General features: G+C 52.6%; 1 protein-coding gene across 4 annotated transcripts in view; it reads left to right on the top strand.

The window, feature by feature from the left end:
• Positions 1 to 17,695, top strand: part of LOC128819803 (acid-sensing ion channel 2) — a 409,246-nt gene that overhangs the window by 380,404 nt on the left and 11,147 nt on the right. For all 4 annotated transcript variants that reach the window (XR_008440748.1, XR_008440747.1, XM_054000162.1 and 1 more), the window contains exon 3: positions 8,919 to 9,046. Coding sequence is in view for 2 of the 4 variants with exons in the window: in XM_054000162.1 (XP_053856137.1) it covers positions 8,919 to 9,046 (128 nt within the window). In the remaining 2 variants the exon portion in view is untranslated. The remainder of the gene's footprint in view (positions 1 to 8,918; positions 9,047 to 17,695) is intronic.

Below are 17,695 nucleotides of genomic sequence, written 5' to 3'. Positions count from 1 at the left end.
CCATCATCCATCCATCCATCATCCATCCATCCATCCATCCATCCATCCATCCATCATCCATCCATCCATCCATCATCCATCCATCATCCATCCATCCATCCATCCATCCATCCATCCATCCATCCATCATCCATCCATCCATCCATCATCCATCCATCCATCCATCCATCCATCCATCCATCCATCCATCATCCATCCATCCATCCATCATCCATCCATCCATCATCCATCCATCCATCCATCCATCCATCCATCCATCCATCCATCCATCTATCCCAAGGGGGCAGCAGCTCTGCCAGGACCCCTCCTCATCCCTGGGACTTCTGTTCCCTCTGGCTCCTCCAGCAGCCAGAATCAGCAGCAGCGTTTCCCTGTTTAATTTTTCAGGCAGTTCCAGGGGAGGCAGCGAAGCTCCTGGGCGGGGAGGGATGAGCGGGACCTGGTTCTGTGCCTTTCAGAGCTGTTTTCCCTTATTTTGATTTATTTGGGATTATCCCAGTCCCTGGGGGCAGCAGCTGAACAAGACTGGCAGATGGGTGACACCCCCGGCTCTGGATGCCGGGAACATCCCTCCCTCCCTCCAGGGAATCTCTGCTCCTCCCCACCCCCTGTTCCTGCCAGCAGCTCCCAAGGCTGCCGGAGGTATCAGGATGGCTACAGAGATTTTGGCTCTGCTCCCTCCTGCGCCTTCACTGCCACACGTGATTCCCAAGGTGGGAAAGGCATTTTTATTCCTTCCCCAGCACGGAGAAATTGTGGAAGCAGCATCCCAGGAGCATTCCTGTCTGCCCTGGGATGACCCCCAGGAGAGCAGGTTATGGGACACTTGTTCTCTCATTTTAATGATTAAAAATTTAGTTTAAAAGGGAGGAGCAAAGAGCTGGAATATTGAATTCCTGGCTCCTTCTTATCCAGGAAAACCTTTCGCAGCCCTGGGCTGGAATCCTGGCACTTTCTCCTGCTCCTGGATTATGTAAGGAGCTTTTTAATAAAATCCATGGAGCTCTGGATCTTTTGGCTCTTGTCCCTCTCATCGTCACCCTTGACTGCCACACGTGATTCCCAAAGGATGCTGAGGTGGGAAGGGCATTTTTATTCCTTCCCCAGCACAGAGAAATCGTGGAAGCAGCATCCCAGGAGCATCCCTGCCTGTCTTGGGATGACCCCAGCAGAGCAGCTTCCCAGACATTTGTCCCCTCCTTTTAATGACTAAAAATTGAGCTTAACAGGACACAAGCAAGGAGCTGGAATATTGAATTCCTGGATTCTGCTCATCCAGCAAAACCTTTCCCAGCCTGGGGCTGGAATCCTGGTGCTTTCTCCTGCTCCTGAATTATGTAAGGAGCTTTTTAATAATGTCCATGGAGCTCTGGATCTTTTGGCTCTCCTGCCTCCTTTCACTGCCACACGTGATTCCCAAGGGATGCTGAGGTGGGAAGGGGATTTGTATTCCTTAGTCATGGAAGCAGCATCACCTGGCAGGAGCATCCCTGCCTGCCCTGGGATGACCCCAGGAGAGCAGCTTCCCAGACATTTATTCCCTCTTTTCAATGATTAAATAGGAGTGAGGAGCTGGAATATTGAATTCCTGGAGCCTGCTCATCCAGCAAAACCTTTCCCAGCCCTGGGCTGGAATCCTGGTGCTTTCTCCTGCTCCTGAATTATGTAAGGAGCTTTTTAATAATATCCATGGAGCCATCTGGCCCCAGATTTGGGATGCAAATGCAATATGTTCCCTAAAAATAGCACAGCGGCTCCATGGGGTTGTACAACACCTCCTGCTCCTCAGGAAGGGAGGGAGCTGGGAAAGGAGGGAGCAGGGAAAACCTCCTCTCCAGGCTGGGGAGGAGCTGGAGGAACTCTGGAGTCCCAGCTCCTGCCCCTTCCCACTCCATGACCCAGGGATGGGGTGGAAGGCACCCAAATAAATGAAAAGTGGGAGATAAATCAGGAATTTCTGTAGGGAGGCTTTGAGTCCCAGCCCAGGGCAGATGGGAGCTGGGGCTTGTCCTGGATATTTCTCCCAGCTGATGCTGTAGGAATTCCAGAACCATGGAATGCTTTGTGTTGGGAGGGACTTTAAAAGTCCATCCATTGGGCAGGGACGCCTTCCCCTGTCCCAGGTTCTCCAAGCCTCGTCCAACCTGGCCTGGGACACATCCAGGCTGGAATTCCAGAGGGAAGCATTGGCTCCATGTCCTCATCCCTTGGGAGCAGACTGCAGAGACCCCTTTGCTTCTTTCCCAACCTTTGCTCCATCCCAAATTCCATCTGTCTCTCTCTTTTGCTGGCAAAGCTGTTTTTCCTTCTCTCTCCCATTCCTGCCGTTGCCTTCTCCCTGAAGCAAAGGGGAATGGCAGCGGAGGGATCCTTCTGTGGTGACAGCTGGGATGACTCCAAACCACCCTGGGCAGCCCCTTCCAGGGCCTGACCACCCTTCCTGTGAGGGAATTTTCCCTCAATCCAACATGAGCCTCCCCTGACACAGCCTGGGGCCGTTCCCTCTCATCCTGTCCCCTTTTCCCAGGAGAAATCCCGATCCCCCCAGCTGTCTCACCCTGGGAGTTGGGGGGTCAGAAGTTCCCCCAAGACTCTTTTTCTCCAGGATGAATTTATTCCCTTGAATCCAGCCGGGCTGGGCTCCCCCAGAGCCCACACAGCCCCCAGGACATCGCTCCTGCTGTATCCCAGGGGAACAGCCCCGTTTCCCAGGTGGATGTGGCAGACAGCTCCCTTTTATCCAGGAGGAAATTTCTTGTCCCTGATTGCTCCCGGAGCTCAGCCCACAGCAAAAACACCCCCAAGACAAATCTGGAGTGAGTGATTTTCCTGGAAAAGCTGCGTGGCCTCAGCTGGGATCAATGCTTGGATTCGAGCTTCACCTCCCCGTTCCCAGGGAACTGAAACCCCAATTCCATGGAAGTCAGAGCACTCTCGGGGCAGCCAAACTGGTGAAACTGGTGCCTTCACAGCTCCACATTTTCCCAGGGTGGGATTGCAGCACCCGCTTCCTTGGAGCCATGTTTCCATGGCAATTGGGTTTTTTGTTTGAATGTATATGCCTTGGTTTGACAAGACAGGTGTCTGCTAAAGGAGGCAGGAGCCTCCCCTGAAATGGAAAATGCAAACCCCCTCCCTCTGAATTGTTATAATTTTGGAATTAAGGGACTTTCAGGCAAAGATATGGGAATAGGAATAACAGTTATTTAATAGGAAAACTAAATATACAAATGCAGTAATAGAAAACAACCCTGCCAGAGTGAGAGCAGGCCCTGGCACCTGTGGGTCAGGGTGGTGGCAGCAGTGCCATTCCATGGTGGCTCAGCCCTCCTGCAGTGCCAGCTGTGCTTCTGCTGGAGCAGGATCCTGGACAAGGCTGGAGTTTTCCTCTGGAGCTCCAGGGCTGCTGGAGATGGGCCTGGGCTCCCTCTGGGAATACAGTGGGGAAGAAAGCTGCTCCTCTGGGAATGCAGTGGGGAAGAAAGCTGCTCCTCTGGGAATGCAGTGGGGAAGAAAGCTGCTCCTCTGGGAATGCAGTGGGGAAGAAAGCTGCTCCTCTGGGAATGCAGTGGGGAAGAAAGCTGCTCCTCTGGGAATGCAGTGGGGAAGAAAGCTGCTCCTCTGGGAATGCAGTGGCCAAAGGCTGCTGTGCTGTTCCAAGGTCAGATTATATCCAGGTAGGAATGCTTGGCTCCTCCCCCTGGGCAGAGCCTCTCCCCATGGGATGATGGAATTTTCTCAGCCATGCAGGGACACTCAGTGGCCATGAACAGCAGAGATCTCCTGGAGGGAGGATTGGCTGTGGGAGAGATAAAGAAAACTGCCCAAAGAGCAGCAGAGAGCTGCCCCAGCTCTGACAGATGGCAATGGAACACACCCCCAGCCACATCTTGCATTTCTGACCCAAGACAGTGTAAATCTTCGTCTGGGGAAAACGTGAGCACTGGGAGTTTGCTCAGGATTGCTGCCTGGATATCGAGGGGTTGGAGGGGCAGGAGATTCCCTGGGAGCACAGGGGGCACCCAGGGATCCCCTGCTCAGCAGGGCCTGGGGGTAACCTGAGGACACAAATCCAAGTTCCAGATGCTTCCCAGAATAATGAGGAACGTGGGAGGATTTCAGGAGTCTCGGGGTTGGTGGGAACAGGGAGCACACCCAGAGCAGCTTCTCGGTGCTGGGAATTCCTGCCCTTCACAGGGGTCACATAGGAGGTGGGAAGCAGGGGAGCCCTGGGAAGTTGTGGGAGCCCTGGGAAGAGGAAACCCCTGGGAAGAGCGAATCCCTGGAAGGCTGGGAATCCCCGGGAAGGTTGGAGATCCCTGGGAAGGTGGGCAGCCCTGGCTCATCGTTTCCATGGTAATACCAAGGAAAGGATGCTGGAAAACCTCGGGATGAACTCAGCATCCCATGGCATTCCCGGGGCATGTCTGGCCCCTGCTCCAGGTCCTTCCTTCCCGAGGAACACCGGGAATCCTGGTCCCAGAGTGCCCTCCAGGGATGCACATCTGGGCTCCCTGCCAGATGTGGCTCCTGGGGCCCCCCAGGGCCGTTGGTTCTCCTGGGCCCCTCCTGGGGTCTGGGGGCACCTGGGGGTGGGGGGAGCCCTTGGAGACACTTCCAGCTCAAGGAATTCCTTGGGATGTCATTCCAGTTTTACAGAGGGGAGACTGAGGCCAAGGACAGTGAAAACCTTTCTCAGCTCCGTTCCCTCTGTCCAGAGCAGGAGAAGATTTATGGGAATTAACTGAGGAACTCCCAGATGGAATTCTGTGGGACTTGCTTTGGCTTTCTCCAAGCAGGAATATCCCCCCTGGAGCTGCTGACTGGGGATGACAATTCCAGAGCTGGGGGATGACAGTTCCAGAGCTGGGGATAAAAATTCCAGAGCTACAGGATCACAATTCCAGAGCTACAGGATCACAATTCCGGGACTCAGGATAACAACTCCAGAGCTGGGGATAACAATTCCAGAGCTGGGGATAACAATTTCAGGGCTACAGGATCACAATTCCAGAGCTGGGGGATGACAGTTCCAGAAGTGAGGAATAACAATTCCACCAGAAACACCTCCCAGCTCTGGCTGTATCCTCATTTCCCAATAAACCAGTGCCAGGATCAGCTCCAGCTGTTCATTCCCAGGGGGAATTGGATGTGTTTGGACAGGACCAGGCAGGCTGAGAGGGGAGCTCCCAGCTTTTGGGATTTTAATTCCTGAGTTTTCAGGGATGAGCTCAGTCCCAGCCGAGCTCTGCTGCAGCTCCCTGTAGAGTTTTCCAGGGATGATCTTCCCAAAAAAGTCATGGAAAGGCAACAGCAGGAGTAGGAAGCTGAGCTTCCCTCTGCAGCCAGCTGGGAGCAGGTGCTGAATTAATCCCAGATTTAATTCAAGCTCCTTTAATCCTGCAGGGGAAAGAACAGCTCGGGATTTGTTGGGAGACCCCACCCTGGGAGCAGGAATGAATTTAATGTGTGGGAAAATGTGGAATTTTGGATTATTCCCAACCTGGAATGCTCTAAAATATGAATTTCCAGGCTCTGAGAGTGGGGCTGGAGAGGAAGGAAGGGGTTGGGCTTCCCCACATCCCTAAATAAGGTTTAGAACTGGGATGTGCCAAATCCCAAGGGATTGGGATTGATTTTGAATTTATCTGACCCAATCCAAAGATTTCAGGGTTATTTTTCCCCAAATTGATGGGTGATTCCAAAATATGGGCTCATTGGGAGAGACTCTGCTGGGTGCAGGAATGGATTTACTGAGTGGAAAAAATGCAGTTTCCAAGGAATTTTTTATTATTCCCAACCTGGAATGGGCTATAAACTGAATTTCCAAGCCCTGAGAGTGGGGCTGGGGATAAATGAAGCATTCCCAACATCCCAAACAAGGTTAAAAACTGGAGGTGCAGCCCAAATCCCAATGGATTGGGATTGGTTTTAGTTTCTCTGAGCAAATCCAAGGATTCCAGGATTATTTTTCCCCACAGTGATGGGTGTTTTTATAAAAAATGGGAAGAGCAGTGTCCACGAGAAATTCCCAGAAAAAGCCATTCCAAATTATGCTAAAGTTGGAAAAAAATTTGGAAAAATCTGTCAAATTGGAAAAAAAAAAGTCAAATTGTCAAAAGTTACTAGAATTTGAAATATGAATAAAATAAATGGCTGGGATTTTTTCCCTGAGACAGGGGTTGCCACGGAGCCCTTTGGGATTTGCTGTGTCCAAGGAAAATTCCTTCAGAAATGAATGACCCCAAACCCAGATTTTTGGTGCTGCTGGGCCCTCCCTTTTCCCACAATTCCAAGAAATATTTAATCCCCACTAAAGCTCCTGGATCCCAGCATGGGTGTGGAATATTTAGGATGAAGTTAATGAGTTCTGATCCAGGCAGTTCCATCCAAGCTGGGTTTTTAACTTGCCTCTCCTAGCAGCAAACAGAAATTTTGGAAGGAATTGATTTGTTATGAGAAGGGACAATTTTTCCAAGCCAATTCCATGGTTTTGGTTTCACCCTTGTGCAGGAGAAACAAGGAAAGCTGCAGGGGGTTGGCAGCTCCTCTAAAAAAATACTGTTAGCTTTGTTTTCCTGGGTATCATCACTGATGGAATTCTGCAGTTGTGGGATTTAATCCCGAAGTTTGTTCCGTGCTGTGGCCTTTCCCTCCCTTTCCATGGGCACCACTGGCTTCATTCCAGGATTTTCCATTTAAAATTCAAAATCCTGCTGGTTTTAAGATTAATTTGGATACCTGCAGGCTGGATCTTGTTATGGATGGACAGACCCCTGGGCATGGGAAATCCATGGAATTCGAGCTGGGGCAGGTGCAGAAATGGGCAGAGGATTTTTGGATGGAAAATATTTTGGGAAAATTCCTGTTGCCCAACAAATTAAACTAAATAGGAGTTTTTTTCATCTGAGGTGTCAGAGAATTAGTGAGGCAAGCAGATGGAATCTCCTCCGGAGTGCTGGAAGGGGATCAACACCCGGCAGAGCCGTGGGGGTGGGTGGGACTGGCAGGAGAGGGAAAAATGGGATGGGAATTGGGGCTGGAGGGCTTGGGGGGAGCTTGGGAAGGGTTTGAACCTGGCCTGGGCTGGGGTTTGGGCAGCTGGGTCAGATCCTGGGATGCTGTGGGGCTGTGGAGATGGGATTGGGATGGGATTGGGATGGAATTAGGATGTTCTCCATCACCAAAGGCATTTGGGAAGAGCTAGCAGGGGTTTGTTCCCAGAAACTGTGGAAATGTGTGGTTTGGGGCTGGGGTTTTCCCAGGAGGTGACAGCAGTGTCTGGCCTGGGGTCTCCAGAATTCCAGACTCCTGGCTCAGCCCTTGGCCATGGCTTTGCTGAGCTGGGAGGTGACACCTTGGAGGGGCTGGAAGGGAGGGGATCCGAGCACTGGGATGCTCCTGTTTGTCCTGGCAAATCCCAACATAGACCCATCCCACCCGTGGGGTCTCGCTTTGTTTGCCTTGGCAGCTCCTGGGTGAGCAGGGTCTGTTTAGGTGGGATTTTGGAAAGGAATTCCTCCCTGGCAGGGTGGGCAGGCCCTGGCACAGGGTGCCCAGAGCAGCTGTGGCTGCCCCTGGATCCCTGGCAGTGCCCAAGGCCAGGCTGGACAGGGCTTGAAGCAGCCTGGGACAGTGGGAGCTGTCCCTGCCATGGCAGGGGTGGCACTGGGTGGATTTAAGGTCCCTTCCCACCCAAACCATTCCAGGATTCCATGATCCTATGAGGAAAATCCTCTTGGGAGAAGGCAGCAGGTCCCTTTGCCAGCAGAGTTAAATCCTGAATTCCTGAGATCCACAAAACCTCCTCCAGAGTCCCCTCATTGTCCCCTTGTCCCCTGCCCATGTCCTCCCAACCCTCTTTGTGCAGACCCCAGAGAAGCAGCTCCGGAGTTGGGAATGGCTGGGATTCCCTGCTCCCGAGGTTCTCCCAGAGCTGTTAGAAATTGAAATGCACAATGAGATAGTAGGAAAATGCTACGGAATAGTGGGAGGCTGAGGAATGATTCATCCTCCAGGAGAAACTCCTCAGATGTGGAGGTGGCACTGCTGGCCCCCAGCGTGGATCCAGATCCAGGAATATTCCAGGTTTAGGTCAAATTGGGTCTCGTTAACAACTTCCTCTGTCAGTCCTTAGTCCCAGATGGAATCTAGGGTTTGTTGGGATGTGAGAGCAGCAAGAATCCCGAGGAGAGGAGGTGACACCCTCGGGTGTGTGGGGACAGGAGCCCACGCGGCTGATCTGAGCTCATCAATTCTGCTTCCAAAGCCACTCTGTGACTTTTGTCCGCTTGTTTTAGTGGAAAAGAGGGACTGACCTCGAGTTACTCCACATGGATTTGGGATGTGGAAACCTCCCATCACCCCGAGCTCTGATGTGTCCAAGCCTAAAAGGCTTTTCCAGCTTGGAGCAGCTGCCAAGCCCAAAATCCCTTGACATTTAGGACATTTTTTATGTCATTTCATGACCAGCATTCCCAAGTGGCCTCGGGCTGCGCCAGGGATGGGACAGCGAGGGGCATCCATGAATTCATGAATCCTCAGTATTGGAGCCCTCCTGCAGAATGGGAACGGCTCAGGTTGGGGAAGGAGGAGTTGGTTTGGTTTGGTGATGTGGGAATGTCACCAAAGTGTCCTGGAACCAAATTCCAGCTGGAAACGGGAGGTCCCCTCCTGGTTTCTCTTCCTTGGAAGTTCAGAGCAGGCTGGAGCCACTGTTCCAGGGAGGGGGAGCTGGGATCAGGAGCCGGGGATGCTCCTGGTGCCCATGGGAGGTGATTTGGGATGAGGCCCAGGAGTGGTCTGCTCCTAGCAAATCCTGCTGCTGGATTTCCTCCCTCAGTTACCAGGGATCCAATCATCCAGATGGGAACATTCCATCTGTTCTTGAACTCCTTAACCTCCCCCTTCTCTTCCAGAGGAGACGACGTTTGAGGCCGGAGTCAAAGTGCAGATCCACAGCCAGTCCGAGCCTCCCTTCGTCCAGGAGCTGGGATTTGGGGTGGCCCCCGGATTCCAGACCTTTGTGGCCACCCAGGAGCAAAGGGTAAGTCCCAAACTCCCGTTCCATCCCTCCCCGTAATTGATGCCCCTTGAGATGCAGCTCTGTCATTAACAGGTTTTTGATGCCTTGCTTCAAATTCCTTGGGATGAGGGCAGCTTTTCCAGGTTATCTCCCATGGTTATTCCACAGTCCTGCATTCCCACAGTTTCTTTAAGTCCCACAGTAATTCCATCTCCAGGACAGATTTCATCCCTGGTGACTTCCCTGCTTTGCTCTTCCATGGTTGGAGCTGAGCTGTGGCAGCTCCAAGTGTTGGGTCCTGTCCAACCCACTGGGGTTTTCCCGGAAAAAACACATTCCAAGGGTATAAAAAGAGGCAGGAAGACAGAGTTCCTGATGGAGAACAGCAGGAATCTTTCAGGTGACACCAGAATATCCACATGATTTATGACAAACTCCCCTGGGATACCTGGGAATCATCGTCTTCCATGAGTCCCAGCAGTGACACATCCACATGGATGGATGGAGGGATGATGGATGGATGGATGATGGATGGATGGATGATGGATGGATGGATGGATGGATGGATGGATGGATGGATGGATGGATGATGGATGGATGGATGGATGGATGGATGGATGGATGGATGGATGAATGATGGATGGATGATGGATGGAGGGATGGATGGATGGATGGATGGATGGATGGATGGATGGATGATGGATGGAGGGATGATGGATGGATGGATGGATGGATGAATGATGGATGGATGGATGATGGATGGATGGATGGATGGATGGATGGATGGATGGATGAATGATGGATGGATGGATGATGGATGGATGGATGGATGGATGGATGGATGGATGGATGGATGATGGATGATGGATGGATGGATGGATGGATGGATGGATGATGGATGATGGATGGAGGGATGATGGATGGATGGATGATGGATGATGGATGGATGGATGGATGGATGGATGGATGATGGATGGATGGATGGATGGATGGATGGATGAATGATGGATGGATGATGGATGGAGGGATGGATGGATGGATGGATGAATGATGGATGGATGGATGATGGATGGATGGATGGATGGATGGATGGATGGATGAATGATGGATGGATGGATGATGGATGGATGGATGGATGGATGGATGGATGGATGGATGGATGATGGATGATGGATGGATGGATGGATGGATGGATGGATGGATGGATGGATGGATGATGGATGATGGATGGATGGAAGGATGGATGATGGATGGATGGATGGAAGGATGGATGGATGGATGGATGGATGGATGGATGATGGATGGATGATGGATGATGGATGATGGATGGATGGATGGATGGATGGATGGATGGATGGATGGATGGAAGGATGGATGATGGATGGATGGATGGATGGATGGATGGATGGATGGATGGAAGGATGATGGATGATGATGGATGATGGATGGATGTATGTATGGAAGGATGGATGGATGGATGGATGGATGGATGGATGGATGGATGGATGGATGATGGATGGATGGATGGATGGATGGATGATGGATGGATGGGTGGATGGATGGATGGATGGATGTATGGAAGGATGGATGGATGGATGGATGGATGGATGGATGCATGGATGGATGGATGGATGGATGATGGATGCATGGATGGATGGATGGAAGGATGGATGATGGATGGATGGATGATGGATGGATGATGGATGGATGGGTGGATGGATGGATGGATGGATGGATGGATGGATGGATGCATGGATGGATGGATGGATGGATGGATGGATGCTGGATGAGGGATGAACAGGGCCAGGAAGGGCTGGACATGGCATCATGTGGTGCCTGTTACTCAAAGATTCTGGGAACAGCTCCTCGCATCAGATCCACCTGGCAGCTTCAGCAGTGATTGAAAATATTTGCCTTCCTTAAAAATCCTATCCTGGACAAGATCTGGGAGCAGGGCTGGGAGCTGGAGCCTGCAGAGAGGATCTCAAGGACTTTGGGTTAAATTGGTGCAAATTCAAGGCTTTGCTGCAGCTGCTGGAATCCTTCCCCACCCCATTTCCAGCACTGCCTATTCCAATATTTCCATTGAATAATGAAAATTCCAACCAGAACATCATCCAGATGAGAGAGAGGGGAAAACATTCCTCCCCACATCCCCCCTTCCACATGGGAGATGTAGAGGACAGAACAACAGAATTAGGGACTCTCAGCTCAAGGGTGTCCCTTTTTCTGGAGGTTTTGCCAGAGTTTTGCTGATGGGAGAGGGAAGGGCTAATTCCTGGGATTTTCTGACTGGTTTAAAATCATGTGAGGGCTCCAAAACCTTTTCTCAGGAGAGCTAGAGGGATCTCCAGCATTCAGCTCCCAACCCCAATCCTTCTTCCCAGAAAGTAGTTTTTAACCTAATTACAGCCATTAATAGCTTCCTCTAATTAATTATTAGTCTTTGGGGGCCTTCTGGGTTCCCCCCACCTTCTCAATGTGCAATTTTCATCCCAATCCCTGATTTAGTCTGGGTTTTTCCAACTAAATCTCTCTGCCTATGCTGCTCCTTTAATAAACCAGAGCCAAAGGTGTAACAGCTCTAGGAAAATCCCCCAGGGACTGAGCCCAGGAAGTTATTGGGGTCCTGAATCTGGAGTTTTACATCCTGGGCCATAAATGAAATGATCCTGCAGCTGGAAAAAAACAGGAATAAAGAAAAAAAGTGGAGCTGATTTCCCATCTTCCAGCTCAGAGCAGCCTCAGGGAGGTAAAAGCTCTTTCTCCAGGGATAAATAGTGTGGAGTGGGGAAGATTTGGGATGGTGGGAGCTGTGGATCCTCTGTGGGACAGAATTTGGTGTATGGGTGGTCCATTCCTGGCTCTGGAATCATTCCCTGTGGCCCTGCTCAAATCCCTCCCTTCTTTCCCCATCCCATTCTGGACATCAGAGCATTCCCTGGGCTTTGCTCCCTGATTTTCTTCCTTCCCAGGGCTGCAGCTGCTCAGCACCAGTGAGGATTCACATCTTGGTTCCAGGGCATAAATCCTGGCTTTCCACCCATAGCTTCCCAAAATCCCCCTGTCCAGAGCCAGCTTTGCTCCGTGGTTGGGATCTCATTAAATCTCCCTTCACAATGAGCTCTCAGGCTGGGAAAATGGAAATTAAATCAGCTTTGCTCCTCCTCCTGCAGTGGCTGAGCCCCATGGTTCCTGCAAGGAGACACTTTTGGGATGCATTTCCGACCTTGGGACTTAATGCAGGAGTGATCTTGGGAGGGACCTGGCAGTGTCAGGGTGGAAATGCTGAGTCAGCAACAAAAACTCCTGAGAAAGCAATTCCAGCAGGAGGTTTGTCCATAAAATGTGGTGGATGGGTTACAGAGGCCAAGCTGCTTCTGGCCAAGGGCCAAGGGAGATGTTTCCCGGTTAAAAAAACATGGGATTGTTCATCCTGGAGGAGACACCAGGGGTGACCGAACTGGGACCTTCCGGGACCTGAAGGGGCTGCAAGAAAAATGGAGAGGGAATATTTCCAAGGGCTGGAGGGACAGGACACAGGGAATGGCTCCCACTGCCAGAGGGCAGGGATGGATGGGATATTGGGAACTGGGAATTGTTCACTGGGAGGGTGGGGAGGGGCTGGGATGGAATTCTCAGAGCAGCTGTGGCTGCCCCTGGATCCCTGGCAGTGCCCAAGGCCAGGCTGGACAGGGCTTGGAGCAGCCTGGGACAGTGGGAGCTGTCCCTGCCATGGCAGGGGTGGCACTGGATGGGTCTAAGGTCCTTCCAACCCAAACCATTCCAGGATTCTATGAAATCCCAGACTGGAGCAATCCCTGAAGTTCAGGGCAGCCAGGGCTGAGCTCCCTGAGGGAAGCAGGAGCCAGGACACGATGGAAGATTGGAATGAGAATGGGAGGGTCTGGATAGAAAATCCTCCCTGGATCCCCTCCATGCCCGAGTGCAGAGGGAAAGGAGCTGGAGGAGTTCCCATGGACCTGCTGCCCTGGGGCTTTCACCCCGTTTCCCACGGGATGAACCCCCACAGTCCCGTCCCAGCTGGGCTTCCCTGTGCCTCCCTGGGGGTGCTCCGGGATCTCCGGGAGCATTTCCGCGACAGTTCCTGAGTGGATGGATGAGGTTTGTGTGTTCATGAATAGGAGCTGGCAGGAGCTGGCACAGGGAAGGATCCATCACCTCCAGAGGGATCCCAAGGAGGCCAGGACCCCCTGGGATTGGGAATTGCCCTTCAGCTCCCACCACTCCTGGCTTTGGATGGATCCCCTTCCATTTTCTCCTTTCCTGTTGCTTTTGGGTGAGCCTGGCCTTGGAATCTTCCCACCAGACCTTGGGAAGCTGCACTATCCCTTCACTATTCCCCTTTTGCCTGACGATGGCACCAAGGCTTGGATGGACACACTAAAATCCGTACTTTGAAGGGCTGATCCCATGGAGAAAGAGAAATTCCTCCTTCCTTCCCCTATTCCAGGCTGATTTTTGCAGCATCTCAGCATCACCCAAACCTCTTCCATCAGGAATAGGGTCAGACTTCCCAACAGAGCTGCACAGGGCATTCAGGGAAGATGGAAAGCACCTGGAAAAGGGCAGTTCCTGCCAAATTTGCCATAAAAATTCCAAATGCTTCAGTGAAGCCCTGTGTTCTGAGCTGGAACAAAGTTGTTTGATGGGGCTCTGGAGACTCATCCCCTCCAAAGGTTTTATGGGATAGAGAGCAGAAGTACAGACCTGCAGATCCAGAGCGGGATTAGAGAGGCAGGAAAATGGGATTCAGGGCTGGCAGTGATTCCCAGTCAGGGTGGAAGCACTGGAATTTGGGAATTAGGAGGAATTAAAGAACATTTCCCATGTTTGAGGTGTCATTTTACAAGGGATGGGGTGCCAGGACACAGGGAATGTGTGTCCAGGGAATTCCTGGCTGGGAGGGTGGGCAGGCCCTGGAATGGATCAGATCCATCCCAGATCAGCTGTGGCTGCCCCTGGGATCCCTGGAATTGTCCCAGGCCAGGTTGGAGGGGGCTTGGAGCAGCCTGGGACAGTGGGACTTGTTCCTGGGGTTGGAATTGGATGAGTTTTAATGTCCCTCCCAACCCAAACCATTCCATAATTCCATGGATTCACATTTCCTAACCCTTGCTCCAAGCATTTTCTGCCGCCCATGGTCTGACCCCTCCTGGAAAAAGGTTCACCCCCTGATTTCTTTGTTCCCCTCAACCCCACAAACTCTCCCAGTGGATTCCCTCCAATTTATCCTTAAATTCTGAATTAATTCAACAAGGAGATCCCATAAAACCAATCCCACAGAACCTTCATGGCACAGGAGCAGTTGGAAGCAGGAGATGGAAGAAAACTTTGAATTTGTAGGGCAGGAGAGGGGTTTTGGTTGGAAAACAGGGTTGGGAAGGAATCGGGAATGGATGGAAAGGAAAATGGGTTTGGAGGGAAGGGATGGAGATGAGGCAGAGCCTGGTAGAGGCAGAGAGTGGGAGGGGAGGTCAGGAAGAGCCATTGGATCCAAGGATGAGGGAATGGTTTTGAGTTTCCTGCTCCCCCTGCACCCTGGGAAAAAAAGAGGATTTTATAAAAAGGTGGAAAAGTCAGGACAGGAAAACTTCAGAGTCCAACTCCCCCCACCCCCAAACTGGGCACCTCTACCAGAGTTTGGGAATTGAGTCCAACAAATCCAGGCAGAATGTTCTGGGAGGATGAGGGGGAATGGTCTGGCTCCTTCTGCATGTGCCAGGGAATGAGCGGGGGGAGAGGCAGAGTTTCTTGGAGCAGGACAATGGGGAATCCCCATCCCTGAGGGATTTCATCTGTGTGGATGTGACATTGGGGGACATGGGGCAGTTCCCTAGAGGGAACAGCTGGACTCAGTCTCAGAGGACTTTTCCAACCTTTAGAATTCCATAACTCCACGTTATTGGGGATTTAAGGTTGATTTTACACCTGAGCCACAGGCCCAGCTCATCCAGGGGGAGCAGGAGTGGGAGCAAACCTGGGATGAGGCTCTGGAGGGGCTGCCCTGGACTTTGTATGGATCTCCAGGAGGTTTCAGTGCTGCTGTTCCTGTTGGGTTTGCAAAGAAGGATCCTGGAGCTCTAAAACCCCATTTTTCCCTGGGCACTCATGGGCCCTGTAACACCCCCAAGCTCTGCTCCAAGGGAGCTCCCAGGGGCTGGAAGGGTCAAATTCATCCCTGAAAACCAATTCCTCAGGAAGGTAGCAAATGGGAAGGAACAGGCAGGATGGGAAAGGAGCTGGAGATGCAAACAGACAATTCCAGCACCATTAACTGGGAGCCGGGATCAGCTAGCCATGGCTGCTCTGGGATTTTAACATTCCACAAGGGCTGGAGCTACCTGGGATGGAAATTCCAAGAAGCTGCTGCTGTTGGAGGTCTCCTTAAGGAACGGAGGGTTCTGTTTTCATTGGGAACCCAGCCCGGATGGGGATGTTCAGGGAGGGTTTGGATCCCTCCTTGGGGTCTCTGGAGTTTGGTGCCATCAGCCACGTGAGAGAGTCTGGGCAGGAACTGGTGCTGGATCCATCCCAGAGCCAGAGGAAAATGAGGCAGGGAGAGGTTCTTCCCCCAGAGGTGCTGGCACTGCCCAGGCTCCCCAGGGAATGGGCACAGCCCTGAGGCTGCCGGAGCTCCAGGAGGGTTTGGACAGCGCTGCCAGGGATACACAGGGTGGGATTGCTGGGATCCTGAGGGACTGCTGGGATCCTGGGGGATTGTTGGGATCCTGGGCAGGAACAGGGGTGGGACTCAGTCCTTGTGGGATCCCTCCCAACCTGGGATATTCCAGGATTTTATCAAACTGCTCCGACCTCTGCTGGGATCATCTCCACCACATTTCCCCGTTTGAGAAAATGAAACAGGCAGGAAAAACACGGATAGCACTTCCAATTAATTGAAGGAGTGACCTCTGTGGCTGCGGGCAGATGCTGCAGCTCCCAGGAGGCTCCGTGCCAGGAGCAGTGTGGAAAGGCAGGAATGTGGCCAGGGAAAGGCTTTGGCAGGAGCTGCTCCTCCCCTGCCCCGGGAATCTCTTCCCTCCAGGTTTTCCAAGCTCATCCCCTCTTTTCCTGGCATTTGGGACAAGCAGAATCCATCCAGCTTCCAAGGAGTCAAATCAATTTTTTCCTTCCCCTTTTAGCACCTGCCAGCTGGGAACTGATCCTGGTAATCCTGGAGAAAGCCGGGATCAAGAGGGCTGGAAAAGCGTTTAATTCATAAATGAATTATTAATGACTGCAAAAGGGCCAGGCTGGGAGCTTGTCACCCTCAATTAGAGGCTGGAGCTGGATTTCTCTACACAGGAGCGGGAGAAGGAGCCCTCAGGAAGCTGCCAGGGAGCACAAATCCTGCAGGATCCGAGGGCAGGGATGTTCCTGCTGCCTTTCCCCTGCTTTTCCTGCCACTGTGCTGTGGTTTGCTCCCACTTTGGGGCAGCAGGGGAGGGTGGAGGGAGCAGCTCCACATCCAGCCCAGATCCCTCCCACCAAGCCCGTACTGGGATAATCTGGAAGAAAGGAAAGGGATTCCCTCAGGAATCGCTCAGGAGGAGGAGGAGGAGGATCTGGAGGGGCTGCAGGGAGAGGGATCAAGCCCGATGAAGTCTCTCTCGTTAATTCTCTCCGAGGCTGGGGGCTGGGATTGCTCCATCCATCCATCCTGCTCCTGGCTCCTTGGGGTGCCTTCCCCAGCAGCTCCAGGGCCATGAGGGCAGGAATCCAGGTCTGGAAGGACTTCAGCAGCTCCATGGGGCTTTGGTTGGAAAGGCTTTTCCTGATTTCAGCCCTGATTTGGCCAGGAAGGGGTTCAGAGGAGCCCTTAGGGATGGATTCCCCCTGGATTTAACCCCAGGGATTCCCGTGCCAGGCTGCGAGCAGCAGCTGGGGGGAAACTCCACACATTTCCAGGGAATGTGCAGATCTTCCTGCTTGGGGGGAGTTTGGTGGAGCTTTTGCAGTTTGTAAAGTGGAGTCTGCCAGGCAGAAATTCCAGCTGATCCCTCCACAGCTGCTCCCACTCCCGTGACGTTCATTGTCACCTGAGAGTGTGCTCCCGTGGCACTGGGACAGCTTGTCCCAGTGAGTTGTCCCAGGAATCAGGGAGCTCCTGGGAGGGGGGATGCCCTGAGGGACTGCAGGGGCTGCCCTGTGACAGGGGACATGTCCTGCCCTGGCCCTGTCCTGCAGCTCATGTCCCTGTCCCCATCCCTGTCCTCAGTTGATGTCCCTGTCCCTGTCCCACCGTTGATGTCCCTGTGTCATCCCTGTCCCCTAGCTGATGTCCCTGTCCCTGTTCCCAGCTGACATTCCTGTCCTTGTCCCCAGTACATGTCCCTGTCTCCAGCTGATGTCCTATCCTGTCCCTATCTGATGTCCCTGTCCCCAGCTGATGTCCCTGTGCTGTCCCTGTCCCCAGCTGATGTCCTGTCCCTGTCCCTGTTCCCAGCTGATGTCCCTGTCCCCATCCCTGTCCCCAGCTGTCCCTGTCCCCAGCTGACCCTGTCCTGTCCTATCCCTGTCCCTGTCCTTGTCCCTGTCCCTGTCCCTGTCCCCAGCTGACCCTGTCCTGTCCCTGTCCCTGTCCCTGTCCCCAGCTGTCCCTGTCCCTGTCCCTGTCCCCAGCTGACCCTGTGCTGTCCCTGTCCC

The sequence above is a fragment of the Vidua macroura genome, chromosome 27 (genome assembly GCF_024509145.1).
Source record: "Vidua macroura isolate BioBank_ID:100142 chromosome 27, ASM2450914v1, whole genome shotgun sequence".
NCBI classification, from domain to species: Eukaryota; Metazoa; Chordata; class Aves; order Passeriformes; family Viduidae; genus Vidua; species Vidua macroura.
Note: the sequence above shows the minus strand (reverse complement) of the source record. Positions and strands in the feature narration are given on the sequence as shown.